The sequence below is a fragment of the Notolepis coatsorum genome, assembly GCF_963971535.1.
Source record: "Notolepis coatsorum genome assembly, chromosome: 6".
NCBI lineage: Eukaryota > Metazoa > Chordata > Actinopteri > Aulopiformes > Paralepididae > Notolepis > Notolepis coatsorum.
Genome location: NC_140170.1, coordinates 50,555,686 through 50,570,879, shown reverse-complemented (window position 1 = coordinate 50,570,879; position 15,194 = coordinate 50,555,686). Strand labels below are relative to the sequence as shown.

The 15,194-nt window shown below is 42.0% G+C and overlaps 1 protein-coding gene across 1 annotated transcript in view; it reads right to left on the bottom strand.

The window, feature by feature from the left end:
* siah1 (siah E3 ubiquitin protein ligase 1) overlaps nt 1–15,194 on the bottom strand; it is a gene marked incomplete at its 3' end in the record, with an annotated part of 191,979 nt that overhangs the window by 41,998 nt on the left and 134,787 nt on the right. Inside the window, 1 exon segment of the mRNA XM_084317636.1 lies at nt 9,714–9,770. Coding sequence (XP_084173762.1) covers nt 9,714–9,723 — 10 coding nt within the window. The 5' untranslated portion in view covers nt 9,724–9,770.

Here is a 15,194-nt window from a genome sequence, read left to right as displayed (position 1 = left end):
ATAACCATCAAGTGTCGTCCTTTCTTCCTCCCGAGGGAGTTAACGGCGATAATCCTGATCGGAGTGTATATTCCACCGCAAGCCAGCAACAACGTCGCGCTCTCCAGACTCCACGACGAGGTAAATAGAATACAAGTGGCGAACGTTAACGCCGCCATTCTGGTGCTGGGCGATTTCAACAGCGCCAATCTGAGAAAGGTATTACCTGACTTCTATCAGCATGTGACTTGCAACACCAGAGGCGGTAACATCCTAGATCACTGTTACACGCAATTTAAAGGTGGCTACAAGGCTCATTCTGATAGTGGCTTTGGTAAATCAGATCACGCGTCAATCTTTCTTTCACCAAAGTACAAACAGAGAATTAAAAGTACTCCTGTAGTCTCGCGAGAGGTGCAGAAATGGGATTTGACGTCAGAGGAGACGCTCCGGTCTGTGTTTCACTGCACAGACTGGAATGTGTTCCGCGACACAGATAACATTAATGTCTACACGGAGACAGTGCTGGACTATGTTTGTACTAGGGTGGAAGAAACAATCCCCACTACCACAATGAGAGTTTACCCAAATCAAAAACCCTGGGTAGACAAATCCGTCCGTGAAGCTCTGAGAGAGCGCACCAAAGCATACAACGACGGCCTAGTGTCAGGCAACATGAATGACCACAAGGTGGCGCGACACAACGTAAGGAGGACAGTGTCAGAGGCCAAACGGCGCTACAGGGATAAAATTGAACTCCAGTTTGAACAAGCTGACTCTAGAGCTATGTGGCAGGGGCTCAAAACGATGACAGACTACAAAGGCGCCTCCCTCAAACTGAACAGTGACATCTCCTTAGCAAATGACCTCAATACCTTCTATGCGAGGTTTGATGCTGGTAATAACAACACCAGCTCACAAGCCACGGCAATGGGGGGGGGGGGTCGGCTGCTGATGGAGGCGCAGTGTTCAGGGTAACAGAGGATGAGGTGAGGCGGACCTTTAAAAAAGTGAATATCAGGAAGGCAGCAGGTCCGGACGGCATCCCCGGCCGCGTCCTAAAAGTCTGTGCCGACCAACTGGCCCCAGTATTCACTGACATATTTAACCTGTCCTTAGAACAGGCTGTCATCCCCACCTGCCTGAAGAAGTCCACTATTATCCCTGTACCCAAAAAATCCAAGCCTGCTTGCCTCAACGACTACCGCCCTGTAGCTCTCACCTCCATAGCCATGAAGTGCTTTGAGAAGCTAGTAAAGGGCTACATCTGCTCCTCCCTCCCCATCAACATGGACCCCCTGCAATTTGCATACCGCCCCAACAGGTCCACGGAGGACGCCATAGCCCATGTGCTGCACACAGCAGCATCACACCTGGACAAGAGGCAGGGGAACTATGTGAGAATGCTATTCATCGACTACAGCTCGGCATTCAATACCATAGTCCCCTCCATACTCATAGCCAAGCTCAGGGACCTGGGCTTGGGCTATGACCTCTGCCAGTGGGTCTTGGACTTCCTGACTGGCAGACCCCAGGTGGTGAGAGCAGGCAACTGCACCTCCTCATCCATCACCCTCAACATAGGGGCCCCCCAGGGCTGTGTTCTGAGTCCCCTCCTCTACTCCCTGTACACACACGACTGTGTGGCTCAGCGGAGTAGCAATACAATCATCAAATTTGCTGACGACACAGTGGTGGTGGGCCTGATCTCTGCCAACGACGAGAGGGCCTACCTGGAAGAGGTCAAGGTCCTGGCGGGATGGTGCCAGGAAAACAGCCTCTCCCTGAACGTCAGCAAAACAAAGGAGATGATTGTGGACTTCAGGAGGTCGGGGGTCAAGGACTACAGCCCCCTCAGCATCGACGGGGCACCGGTTGAGAGAGTCAACAGCTTTAAGTACCTCGGAGCCTACATATCCGAGGACTTGACATGGACCACACACATTGACAGTGTTGTGAAGAAGGCACGACAACGCCTCTACTTCCTCAGGCGCCTAAGGAAGTTCCAAGTCAGTCAGAAGATCCTTAAGAACTTCTACTCATGTATAGGCCTGCCACGATAACACATTTTGCTGGGCGATTAATTGCCCCCGAAAATATCGCGATAAGCGATATTATTGCGACCGGTTAGAGAATTTTTTTTTGGAGAAATTTATTTTCCAAAACTTTTATTTTGAAGCCCACCGCTCCGTCTTTTCCGGTGTTTTAGACTTTTATTTTGAAGCCCACCGACCGGACCGGAAGTATTGTTGTAATTATCAGGTACTTTTTTAGTCCCTGCTCTGTCGTGGTTCCAAGCGAGTGAGATGCATGCATCTTATTGGTAGAAGTGGTACCAGAAAAGTCACGTGAAACACTGCAGACCACTGATTGGTCAGAATAGAGTGTCACTCGTTGGATAGTCTGAGGGAGTCTGAACGAAAACAGAACGCCGCTATCTTTAATGTCTCGCATAGGATTTCATAATCATTATGTTTGCAGCAGGCACAAGTGCAATAAACAAAGGATACAGTCACTGTATTCTGCCTCATTTATTGATTAAACAAAACCGACATCAACACAATTTGCCACCGAGCGGAGAGTTTAGTCTCGCAAAAAGATCGCTGACTTGTTAAGGCTTGTTGTTAGTTTAGGTGCTAATGTTGTGCTAGCGTTTTAGCATGGCTATCGTACATAGCGTGATCAATATAACTCGCTATTGATTGTTTGTATGAGTAACGTTAATGCTAGTAGAATAGACACAACGTGAGTCTCGTTAATGTTGTTATTGATTGATTGAAAACTGTGTTTTACTCTGGCTTGCCAAGCTCATAGCCCCTTTCGTGACTGTGATGAACCGAGTGAATCCACAGTCACTTGCTCCTTAATAGGAAACCAACCTAGATTTACCATGAAGGACTGGTTCTGGCCGAACCGTTCGTTATACAAGTATCACAGAGACATTTCAAATGTACTCACAGCCAGCGGCCCGCCTCCCAACACGGACAGTGACTGAGAAGGGGCACTGGTTCCGCCTCAAACAAACGCGCAAATACAGTAGCAATTAATCGCGCCCGTCAAAATCATTGCATTCATTTTAATTATCGCGGCAATTAATCGATTTATTGCTTATCGCGGCAGGCCTACTCATGTACAATAGAGAGCATCTTGACCGGCAACATCACCTCCTGGTTTGGGAATAGCACTGCACAAGACCGAAGCAGACTACAAAGAGTGACACGTTCAGCCGAACGCACAATTGGAGGGGGGCTCCCCACCCTCCAGAACATTTACAACAAGCGTTGCACGGGCAAGGCTAAGAGAATCATTAAAGACTCCAGTCACCCGAACAACTGCCTCTTTGAACTGCTGCGGTCAGGCAAGCGATACCGGAGTCTCAAGGCGAGCACAGAAAGACTCAGAAGAAGCTTCTATCCCCAGGCCATCAGGCTGCTAAACGGACAATGAATGAACACTACACAACAACAACCACCAAACGCACATAGCACACACATCCACACGCACACACTCACTTTAAACAAACACACTGTAGCACCCACTCCACACACTTTATAGCACACACCCACTTTAAACAAACACACTGTAGCACCCACTCCCCACACTTTATATTTATTGATGAAGGATTGCACTACAACTCGTACACCTTACTGTAAATTGTACCTAAAATTGTACCTCATCCCATTTCTGCTTTGCACTAGATAGTACTGTACATTAGTACACTGCATAGTATTGTATATTATATGGTAACTCAGAACATTGTACATATGTCTATACCGAACACTGTGACCTCATTTTTCTTCTTCTAAATTACATGCTATATTATGTTATTTGATACTATCTTGTCTAGCACAGTCTCTGGAGCGTAACAGTAAGAAGCATTTTGTATGAAAGTATTCTGTACTTCTGTATGACAACTATTAAAGAACTTGAACTTGAACTTTCTAAGAATGTCTTTAGTAAAGGACAACCCTAGTCGTTTTCTAAGAATGTCTTTAGTAAAGGACAACCCTAGTAGTTTTCTAAGAATGTCTTTAGTAAAGGACAACCCTAGTCGTTTTCTAAGAATGTCTTTAGTAAAGGACAACCCTAGTCGTTTTCTAAGAATGTCTTTAGTAAAGGACAACCCTAATAGCAGTCCATATCTTTTAGTTGTTGGGGTCTCAGGAATGTTCCAAATTCAATATGGAGTCACTTTCAAAAAAAAAAAAGCCTGGGTGGGTACCTCTGTGTTCAAACCCCGACCCCACCCTTCCCAGTGTTAAACCCAACCAACCCAGTTACCAACCAAAGGCCAGGGAAAACTGTGGTACAGGGTGTTCTCTGTTCAGGGAGGGTTGGATGCTGTGCGAGAGTGGAAAGTAGAGGAAGGAAACACCAAAGGCCTGACCTCATAACACACCAACAGAATACTCCGGTCCGAAGCTGATATACACCAGTAATATACCGATACTCTGGTCTGAACCTCTTATACACCAGTAATTAGGGCTGCAACGATTAGTCGACATAAATCGACGACGTCGATCATAAAAACTCGTTACGCCGAATTTTTGCGTCGTATACATTTTTTTTTTGCACTACCTATTTTTGTGAAAGTGGCTTCTCAGCTCTGGTCCAGCTGAAGACAGAGCAGAGGAACAGATTGGACATTGAGCATGACCTCAGAGTTGCTTTGTCTACCATCACCCCAGACTTTGAGACTCTTGTCAGGCGCAAACAACTTCCCCAGTTATCCCATTAGTTCCCTGGGATGTTAAGCTAAGAAGTCTGCTAAGAAGGATATATTATTTATTATTATTATTATTTTATTTCATTGTGTTTTTAGCCCTAGTTGCACTTTTGTTGCAACCCCAGTTAATCCCATTAGTTCCCCCAAACTTACTGTCGGTCTGTTATGTTAAGCTAAGAAGTCTGCTAAGAGCCCGGAAAAGGAGCCGCGCCCACAGGAAGCAGAGATGGAGGGTGTGACAGAAATAATCGTTAGATTAGTAGACTACCAAAATAATCGTACAGCCCTACCAGTAATATACTGATACTGTGGTCTGAAGCTCATATACACCAGTAATATACTGATACTCTGGTCTGAAGCTCATATACACCAGTAATATAGTGATACTCTGGTCTGAAGCTCATATACACCAGTAATATACTGATACTGTGGTCTGAAGCTCATATACACCAGTAATATACTGATACTCTGGTCTGAAGCTCATATACACCAGTAATATAGTGATACTCTTGTTCTGAAGCTCATATACACCAGTAATATAGTGATACTGTGGTCTGAAGCTCATATACACCAGTAATATACTGATACTGTGGTCTGAAGCTCATATACACCAGTAATATAGTGATACTGTGGTCTGAAGCTCATATACACCAGTAATATACTGATACTCTGGTCTGAAGCTCATATACACCAGTAATATACTGATACTGTGGTCTGAAGCTCATATACACCAGTAATATACTGATACTGTGGTCTGAAGCTCATATACACCAGTAATATACTGATACTCTGGTCTGAAGCTCATATACACCAGTAATATACTGATACTGTGGTCTGAAGCTCATATACACCAGTAATATACTGATACTGTGGTCTGAAGCTCATATACACCAGTAATATACTGATACTCTGGTCTGAAGCTCATATACACCAGTAATATACTGATACTCTGGTCTGAAGCTCATATACACCAGTAGAGCTGCCGCGATTAGTCGACATAATCGACGTAGAGTATAAAAAAAATCGTAGACGAGGAATTGTTGCGTCGATTAGTCATTAAAAAAATAAATAAAATAATTATTATAATTTTTTTTTTTTTTTTTTGCACTACCTATCTTTGTGAAAGTGGCTTCTCAGCTCTGGTCCAGCCAGCTGAAGACTTCTTAGCTTAACATAACAGACCGACAGTAAGTTTGGGGGAACTAATGGGATAACTGGGGTTGCAACAAAAGTGCAACTAGGGCTAAAAACACAATGAAATAAAATAATAATAATAATAATAATAATAATAATAATAATAATAATAATAATAATAATAATAATAATAATAAATAATATATCCTTCTTAGCAGACTTCTTAGCTTAACATCCCAGGGAACTAATGGGATAACTGGGGATGTTGTTTGCGCCTGACAAGAGTCTCAAAGTCTGGGGTGATGGTAGACAAAGCAACTCTGAGGTCATGCTCAATGTCCAATCTGTTCCTCTGCTTTGTCTTCAGCTGGACCAGAGCTGAGAAGCCACATTCACAAAGATAGGTAGTGCAAAAAAAAAAAAAAAAAAGGACGCATCGACGCAAAGATTTGTCGTCGACGAGTTTTTATGATCGACGTCGTCGATTATGTCGACTAATCGTTGCAGCCCTAGCAGTAATATATTGATACTCTGGTCTGCAGCTCATACATACCGTACTCTGGTCTGAAGCTCATATCAGGGCTTGACGCTTACCTTTTCCCCCAAAGAGCACATGTGCTCCTAATTGAAACAATGTAGCATAGTGAAAAAAGTTCATGCGAATACTTTTTACCATAGCGTTGACAAGATTATATCAACGGAGGCTTAGAAAATGAATTAGTATTGCTGTGGATGATAATGCATTTTGCTTAGGAGGGAGACAACTGTTGCCAAGGAATGTAAGCCTTTCACCTTAAATCAGTGCTCAAGGGCCATTCCGACCACCTCCAGACAAGTCTAGCAGCAAGGCTGCATTCAGTTCATTTCCAATGTAGAGGAGTATGCAGTAATAATAATAATAATAATAACTTCATTTTATATAGCGCCTTTCAAGAGACCCAAGGTTGCTTTACATAGGGGGGGGGGATAACAAGTAACAGACAGTGGACAGACACAACATATACATATAAAGTGAAAGATTAGGGGTTAAAGGCCAAGTTGAAGAGGTGGGTTTTGAGCAGTTTTTTGAATGAGTCCAGAGTTGGGGCGGTGCAGAGTTCTGCGGGGAGGGAGTTCCAGAGGGTGGGAGCTGCCACACTGAAAGCTCTGTCCCCGAAGGTGCGCAGTCTGGTTCGGGGGATGGAGGCAGTACCTTGAGTGGACCTCGTGGCTGCAGATGCTCTTATACATCGTGGACCTCGTGGCTGCATACGCTCCTATACATCAGAAACTAATTGAAAGCAGCCGCACTGCTAGACTTGGCTGCTTTGGGTAAAAAAAAGGCCCATCTGTGATTCATCCACTCTTTCTGTGCTCATCTTCCCTTCATAGCTTAAAGGAACATGCCAACATTTTGGGAAATTAGCTTATCGTCTTCTCCAGAGAGAGACAAGAAGATAGATACCAGTTTCCTCTCTGTGCGTTCAGTAGAAAGCAATCTGGCTGCATGTTAGCCTAGCTTAGCACAATGAATGGAAGCGGACATGACCGGTTAGCCTTTGGGAGAGGTGTTAGTTGGACAATGCCTAGGCTAACCGGTCATGTCCGCTTCCATTCATTGTGCTAAGCTAGGTTCACATGCAGCCAGATAGCTTTCTACTGAACGCACAGAGAGGAAACTGGTATCTATCTATATCTTTTATTTAATAGGGGGTGTCTGGGGATGAACTGTGGCGGGGTGCTTCGTGAACTTGGATTATCGTTAATTTGGGTACCTCCGATTTAAAAGATGAATGTCAGCTGCCAGTATATTTGTTACACTCGAGTCAGTGTCTCACATAGTCGGACCTCTCTCTACAGGAGATATAGTACTAACTAGGCATGGGCCAGTTACCGATTTGCCTACATCCGTTACATATTCATAATCATTAAAGCGTAGTGCCGAAGGACTCTACGAAAGACAATGCTAAACATTTATTAAACATCAAGAGTGTTGATGTTGAGCTCGTTTGCCGACAGGAAAGTGCTGACAGGAAAGTAACAAACAATATGGTCCGTGCGGAACCCTTATCCCCAACACATAGTTCCGTGGGTGAATTATGTTGAACCACCACAAAAGATAAATAGTTTAAATGTATGTTTAATCCAGTAAGAATAGTACTAGGCTATATAACATAAATCTGTGCAAGTAGATTACATTAACAAAATGTATTGCCCTTTTGACATGTAGCCTACATATTCATAATCATGAATGTTTATTTGGAAGTATTTTTTATTCTGTACTTTGAAAGTGGTCAGACAGTTCCCTCTGTGTGTAATACAGACAGTCTTCACACATTCATAAATAACACTTACAGAAAAGCTGATTGTGTTTGTGCACTGTAATAAAATACATTTTGGTCAATGGGGGGAAAATGTGCCTTTTTTTTACTGAATACCGTGAAACCGGGGTATTTTTGCCCAAGGTTATCATACCATCAAAATGTCATACCGGCACATGCCTAGTACTAATGTTGCTACCGTTAATGAGGCTGGAACACGCAAACGGTGCACGGAGAGTTGAAGAAAATACTTAAGTCATATTGGAGGAGCTTCCTTGCTGCTACAGATATTGCGTTTAGCTGTTGCTGCTATTAGCCACCGTCCGACCACTGTTTTCCATGGCCCAGCAAAAGTAAACGAGTCTCTGCTCACATGCTTTCTTGACGTAGCCATGCAACCAGTGAAATTACGGTGGTCCAAGCAACAGGTCTTGGTAGTTGAGTAGATTATATGCAGGGAAATATCATTGAACTGTCAGCTTGTAGGATGCATTTATTTAAAAAAGAATTTGACTTTATGGTGTTCTTTTCTTGTTTTGTTCTTGACTTATTATTTGTGATGTTTCTTCTTGACTTGTTTAAAGAAGACGTGTCCGGCCCATTGGGACATTAACGTGTGTTGTCGGGCCTTACAAATAAATTTGATTTGATTTGATTTAATCTTTACTCGCACATGTGCTCCTAAATAATTTTTCATATATTCTTTGTCGCAAATGTGAGTGAAACGCTCACACTGTTGAGCCCTGTATATATCAGTAATATACTCATACTCTGGTCTGAAGGAGAAAAGCTGGCCAGGCTTCCACTACCTTGATGGTGTGAAGCACAGAGAGAGTGAGAGCAAGAGAGCGAGAGAGAGAGATACCAAAACTACAGCCTATACTACCTTGATTGAATGAGAATCTGAGAAAGAGGAGGCGAGACAAACAAAAATACAGAGACACAGTCAGCCTGAAAGGCTGGCACATAGAGAAAATTACCGACATCACACCCACTTCACAAGATTAACTGACAGGCAGACAGATAGATAGATGTAAAAAAAAAAAAAAAAATACAGAAAAATAGGGCGGTCCAGTGGCGTAGCGGAGATTGCGCTCATCACCAACGCAGGAGATGCTGGGTTCGAGCCCAGCTCTCAGCATTGCTACCAGCTTGGCTGGTCGTTCATACTAATACAATTGGCAGTATTAGGGGGTGGGAAGCTGGTGGGTTGGAAACTGGCGTTGTGGACAGGTCAGGTCTCGGCGCTTGCTCAGCGGGGGCAGGACTTGGTGGAGATAGCGTGCCCGCCCACGCGTTACACTTCACCAAATGAGAGTCCTCGCTGCCAAGTGAAAAGACGTCACTGGCTGTCGCCGCACATATCGGAGGAAGCGTGCGATCGACTCGGGACGCCCTTGTACCGACTCGTAGGAGAACATGCAAACAACAACCAGGTAGGGGAGAGGGGGAATTGGCACAACGACAAAAAATTGGGACGGGGAGAAAAACAGAGAAATTAGAAGGGGGGAAAAAAAGAAAAAAAAGATACAGAAAAATAGATAAGACAGACAGACAGAAAGACGGGCACTAACCTTCGTCCATAAGATTCCTAAATAAGGCCTTCTTCTTCCCTTGAAACGTGGGGACCTCTGCAACAGAGAAGGGAAAACCAGGATAAACAAACAGCCAAACATACAAAGCTATACACATCACCATGGAAAGACAATCATGGTCACCATGGAAACACAATCATTTCTTTGAACACACGGTTGTGCTCCACCCCTAGATCATTTGTAGTGCAGTCTATAGCAACATGTCCAATTATAAGATTATGAATGAAAAATAAAGTCCACTGCTCTAAGATCTGCTGTTCACTTGGAATGAAAAACTCCCACTCAAAAACAACCAGCAGACCAAACAATTCTGACCAGAATGTCCATGGAAAAGGACGATACCAGTCTAATTTAAATGTCTTACAAGCCATTCAAATCTGTACATCGAACTTCTGCATTAAGTTTCTGTGTGTGCTAGTTATTAACTCCTGGGTGCTCCCGATACCCAGATTATTAAACAACACACTGGTTTTCACAAGGCTCTTTCAAGTATCAAGAGTATTTTATCAACAGCAGTGTGAATGGCATTTTGTCAGGTAGGCCAAGATCCACAAGAGAAAAAAACCTATATACACATCAGTGTTTCCCCTGAAAATAGATTCAGCAGCGATGCTGTGCCTCTAGGGGGGTCCGGGGGCATTTTACAGTTAAATGCATCAATCTGGTGCACTTTGAGAGCAAAATAAAGAGGCTAGATCTATGATGAACTTTGTGCTCAAAACACAAAATCGACTAGACTGCAGTGCTTTCTCCCTGCAGCCTTTTCCTCAGGTCAGTATTTTACATTAAGCACCCCCCACAGCCCAAATGAAATGATAAAAAAAAAATATATATATATATATAATAATATTTAATACTTTTTTTTTAATAGTCTAGTTCATAGCAGCTGCGCCGCTGCTGAATGCATAGAGGGGAAACACTGCACCTATGAACATTAGTTAAACACAGGGACCAGTATGGTCCTTCAAGGTGGAACACACAGACAGCACAATATACAAGTTTTAATAAAACACCAACAATGGTCCGATTGGTCAAACCCTAAAACACTCTCTCTCTACTCACTATTGGCCGATCACACCATTACACGCCAGGAAGTGGCCTCTCCATTACAGGCCAAAATAATAACGATAGTTTGGAACAAGAAAAGGCAGATAGCCGATTAATCATTTGATATCACCCCCCATCGACATGTACTCTATTGGCCGAACATACCATGACTCAACAAACACTATGGCGAGAACTGTGTGAGTCATTTTAATACACTGAACCCCATCACCCCACCTCCTTGCCCAGCACAGTGGCATCACAGCACACTGAACCCCATCACCCCACCTCCTTGCCCAGCACAGTGGCATCACAGCACTAATGCAGAATACATTAGGGCAACGCTTACAGAAATACTATGCATCCGTTTCTCCCCCTGCCATCAACCATTTCTCCAGCACTGACCATAAATATTTCATATAAGAGGAAGATGTCATGTCTGTAGTCTAGACATAGTCTAGCCAGTGTTCATATCATCAGGATATGCTGACGTATACCTCTATAATATACATTGTCTACCTTATATATTATATAATATTAGGGCTGTCTTAAATACTTCGAAGCTTCGTTCGATGGCACAAGCTTCGAACATTAAAAAAAAATCGAAGTTTAAAAAAAAATATATATATAAAAAAATCGTAAAATTATTTCTTTTCGAATTTATTTTTTATTTTTATTTTTTACTTCGGTGTGTGTGTGTGTGTGTGTGTGTGTGTGTGTGTGCATGGGGCCATTGGGTGGGGCCGGGGGACAAATAAACTGGAGGAAAGTAACCCAGCTCAGCACTGCCCAAATTATATCATCACTATTGCCTGTTTGAAGGATATCATCCTCAAACACATATACACCACCTACACGCCTATTCTCAGTCCTTGCCCCACAATGGTGGAATGAACTACCCACCCCAGTTAGGACAGCCGAATCCCGTCCAATCTTTCGCCGTCGACTAAAGACGCACTTCAACCATTATCTGAAATAAAATAAAAAAAAAAAAAAAAAATCTAACCCTAACTAACCTTACTGTCATGCACTTGTCCTAATAAACTAACCTACACTGTAACACGCAACACTTTGATGAATATTGTTACTCAGCTGATAGAGTTGTATCCTTCCTGATGACCTGTCGTACAGAACTTGTAAGTCGCTTTGGATAAAAGCGTCAGCTAAATGACTAAATGTAAATGTGAATGTAAATGCCTTGTAGAATTCCACACATAAGAAAGAAAGATACTGGGATGAATAAACAAAATAGGAAATAAAATTTAGAAATGCATGCAATACATAAATAAATATGAATCTCCATATATGAAATAGAACTAGAGGTGGGCATAGATTAATTTTTTTAATCTAGATTAATCTATCTGCAATCCTGGATTTAATCTAGATTAATCTAGATTAAAATGGCTAAAAAAAATAAAGAAAATAAACTGCCGAAGGCATTCAAAATATGTGTGTTCTACCCAAATAATGACCAGAAGTAAGTCCTTACTTTTTCTTTCCTCCTTATGTTTCTCAGGCCAGGTGGCCCATTACACCATGAGCCCATCTCCCGTTTCCAAAATGCATTACAGACTGTTTGAAAAAGCTGTTTTGCTATGATAATTGGTAATGAAATATCAAAATAATGTTCAATAAGATGTACTTGTGTTTAATAAGTTGTTTTATTCAGAAGTTAACACAAATAAATAATATTACCAGTACAGTACAGTATCTAGCACACTCTCAGGAGCAAAACAGAAAGAATCATTTCAAACTTGAACTATGTGACATGGCTTGAATCAACTGCTCCAGTGGAGTTGCTCAGTGGCCAATGGTGTCAACTGTGGTTGTACTGGGCAGCTCCCAGGTGTGAATGGAACTGTGTGAATGTGAAGCAGGGCGTTCCTGAAAAAGAGCATCTGTGCTCAGCGAACCTACCCTGGGTAAATAAAGGTACAATTTTTTTTTTTTTTTTTATAGATTAATGCGTTAATTATATTATCGCGCGATACTAGTAAAGCGTTAACGCAGCACTTTAACGCCGTTAACGGCCCAGCTCTAAATAGAACAATTAGATAAGGTGCTACTGAGATGTTTTGGTGAGTTCTTTGTTTTTTTGTGGAAGTAGCCCTTAAAAATGCATGAACATTCACTGATAATTGGTCTGTAGTGGAGTCTACAAGGTCTACATTGCCGGACCATGTAGACTGACATAATTCTGTGCATAGTTTAGTCTACACAGGCCATATTTCAAACAATCAAAATCTTACTTCATTCATCTTAAACATTCTTGATTTGGGGGATTGGTAGTTCCCATGAAATCTGAAGTTGTTCAAACGACAACAGTGATCCACCTTGAATTAAATCACACAGCCGTGTTGGCTGCGTCACAGTCACGAAAGGGGCTACTTAATTCATTAATCCAATCCACTTTATTTATAGAGCACATTTAAAAACAACAAAGTTTACCAAAGTGCTGTACAAGTCCCACAACATAAGAAAAAAAAAAAAAAAAAAAAAAAATTATATATAAAAAAAATATTTTTTTTTGTCTTTTTTTCGAAGCTTCGAATTAAAATCGAAGCTCGGCCCCGAAGCTTCGATTGCCAAAAGAAATTCGAAGGTCAGCCCTATATAATATATGGCTAAAGTGTCAGTTTTACAAGATCAAGTACAAGTTTGTGTTTTGAACACTTGTACTGAGGCTGAGTGTCTCGATTATCATTTTGGGGATTTAAAGCTTCAGTAGTAATTATCAGTGAATAATCAAAGCTTCTTCCAGCACACAGTTTCAATACGGCAGGACGAGAGCTATGAGGTAGGTTGAAGGTTGTCATGACTAAATTAATGTCCTTGTCTGAAAAGAGCTGATTTTCAAAATGAAAGTTGAGATTATTATTTATATAAACTAGGCTTGTATGATATTGAAATTCCCCTACTGATGATAATGCTTTAGGAAAAACAACAATAAATTATATTATTGTGCAAAAGAAAAGGTGACAAGATTTATGTTGCTTTTATTTAGAAGAATTCTGACCGGAAGTCTTATTGCTGTTATCGTTGGAACACAGGCTGCTTGCTTGACACAGGCCTTTGCTACAAAGCTAAAATCTCGGGGAAGATTCAATTACAGCTTCCAATCAGAATTGATAAAGTGGGCAACATACATTACAAACACAGTGTATACAACCCCCCCAGACATACTGTAGTGTACACACACACACACATGTGATTAGGGCTGGGCGATATAACGATAACGATAAATATCGCGATATATTTTAATAATCGATATCGAATATCGAAATTAAAAAAAAAACGAAAAATCGTTTTTTTTTAATATTTTTTTTTATTATCCATTTTTTGTGACCTGCAACAGGGCAGAGACAGTGGACAGACTTGTCTTTCTTGCCTGCAACTTAAAGTAATGGCTTTGCTTGTCCAAATGACAATACTGACCAAATTGAGATTTATTTTTCTCTTGTCCATTTATTTTGTTTGCTTTCTAATTTAAAATACAGTTTGAAACCGTCTGTACTATGGCTATGTGTGCTAGCAGAACTAGACTCCAGTCACGAGTCACGGTGCACATGTGCGGTGGTTTGTCCACCAAAAAAGCGCCAAAAGATCGAAAATAAACTAGCAGAGCCAGAACTGTTCAACTCCCCTGGAGCCACAGCCAGCAGAGAAGCCGGTTTACTTTCGTTTTTAAACCAGCTGCAGCCTGAGAACTGGAGTGTGAGGGGATGTAACACTAAAGATGGCGGCAACGTCAAAGAATTGCTGCAAAATAAAAAAATGTATACTTATAACAATTCCGATAATTATCGATATCGAGAAATATGATAACATTATCATATCGTTATCGCGATATGATTTTTTTCCATATCGCCCAGCCCTACGTGTGATCAAGAACTTGACATTCTGGACTAGAGCCATATGAAATCCACGTTAACGGAATCGCGGACGGAATCGTGGAATTGACCAATACAAATGGAATAAAATGTAAAACGTGGAATATTGCAGAATTTGCCCTATTCTGGACCGAAATTCCATGTTCAGGAGAACGTTTGGAACGTTTGGTGCAAAGCAAACATGACCGGGGACGCTAAAGAGTGTTACACACAACACGCAGCAATGTCCAAGTGTCTGGCTGCTTTGGTGTTAACACTATGGTCGCCAAAAATGCCGTACCACGTCATTCCCCGCCATGCTCATTCTGCCAAAGACGCCGTACCACGTCTTTGATATCAATATTTCAAAAATTGAGATCTACTGTTGATCCCCTCTCAACTCTTCAACGGTTCAAGAGCGCCATCTGGTGGCCGATCGGCGGATCATCCAGAGCGGAAACAGGAAATGGTGCTCATTCCAATTCGGTCCGATCACTCGGTAATAGTCCCAGGACTCGAGCTAGACACAACGGATAGCAATCAGTTA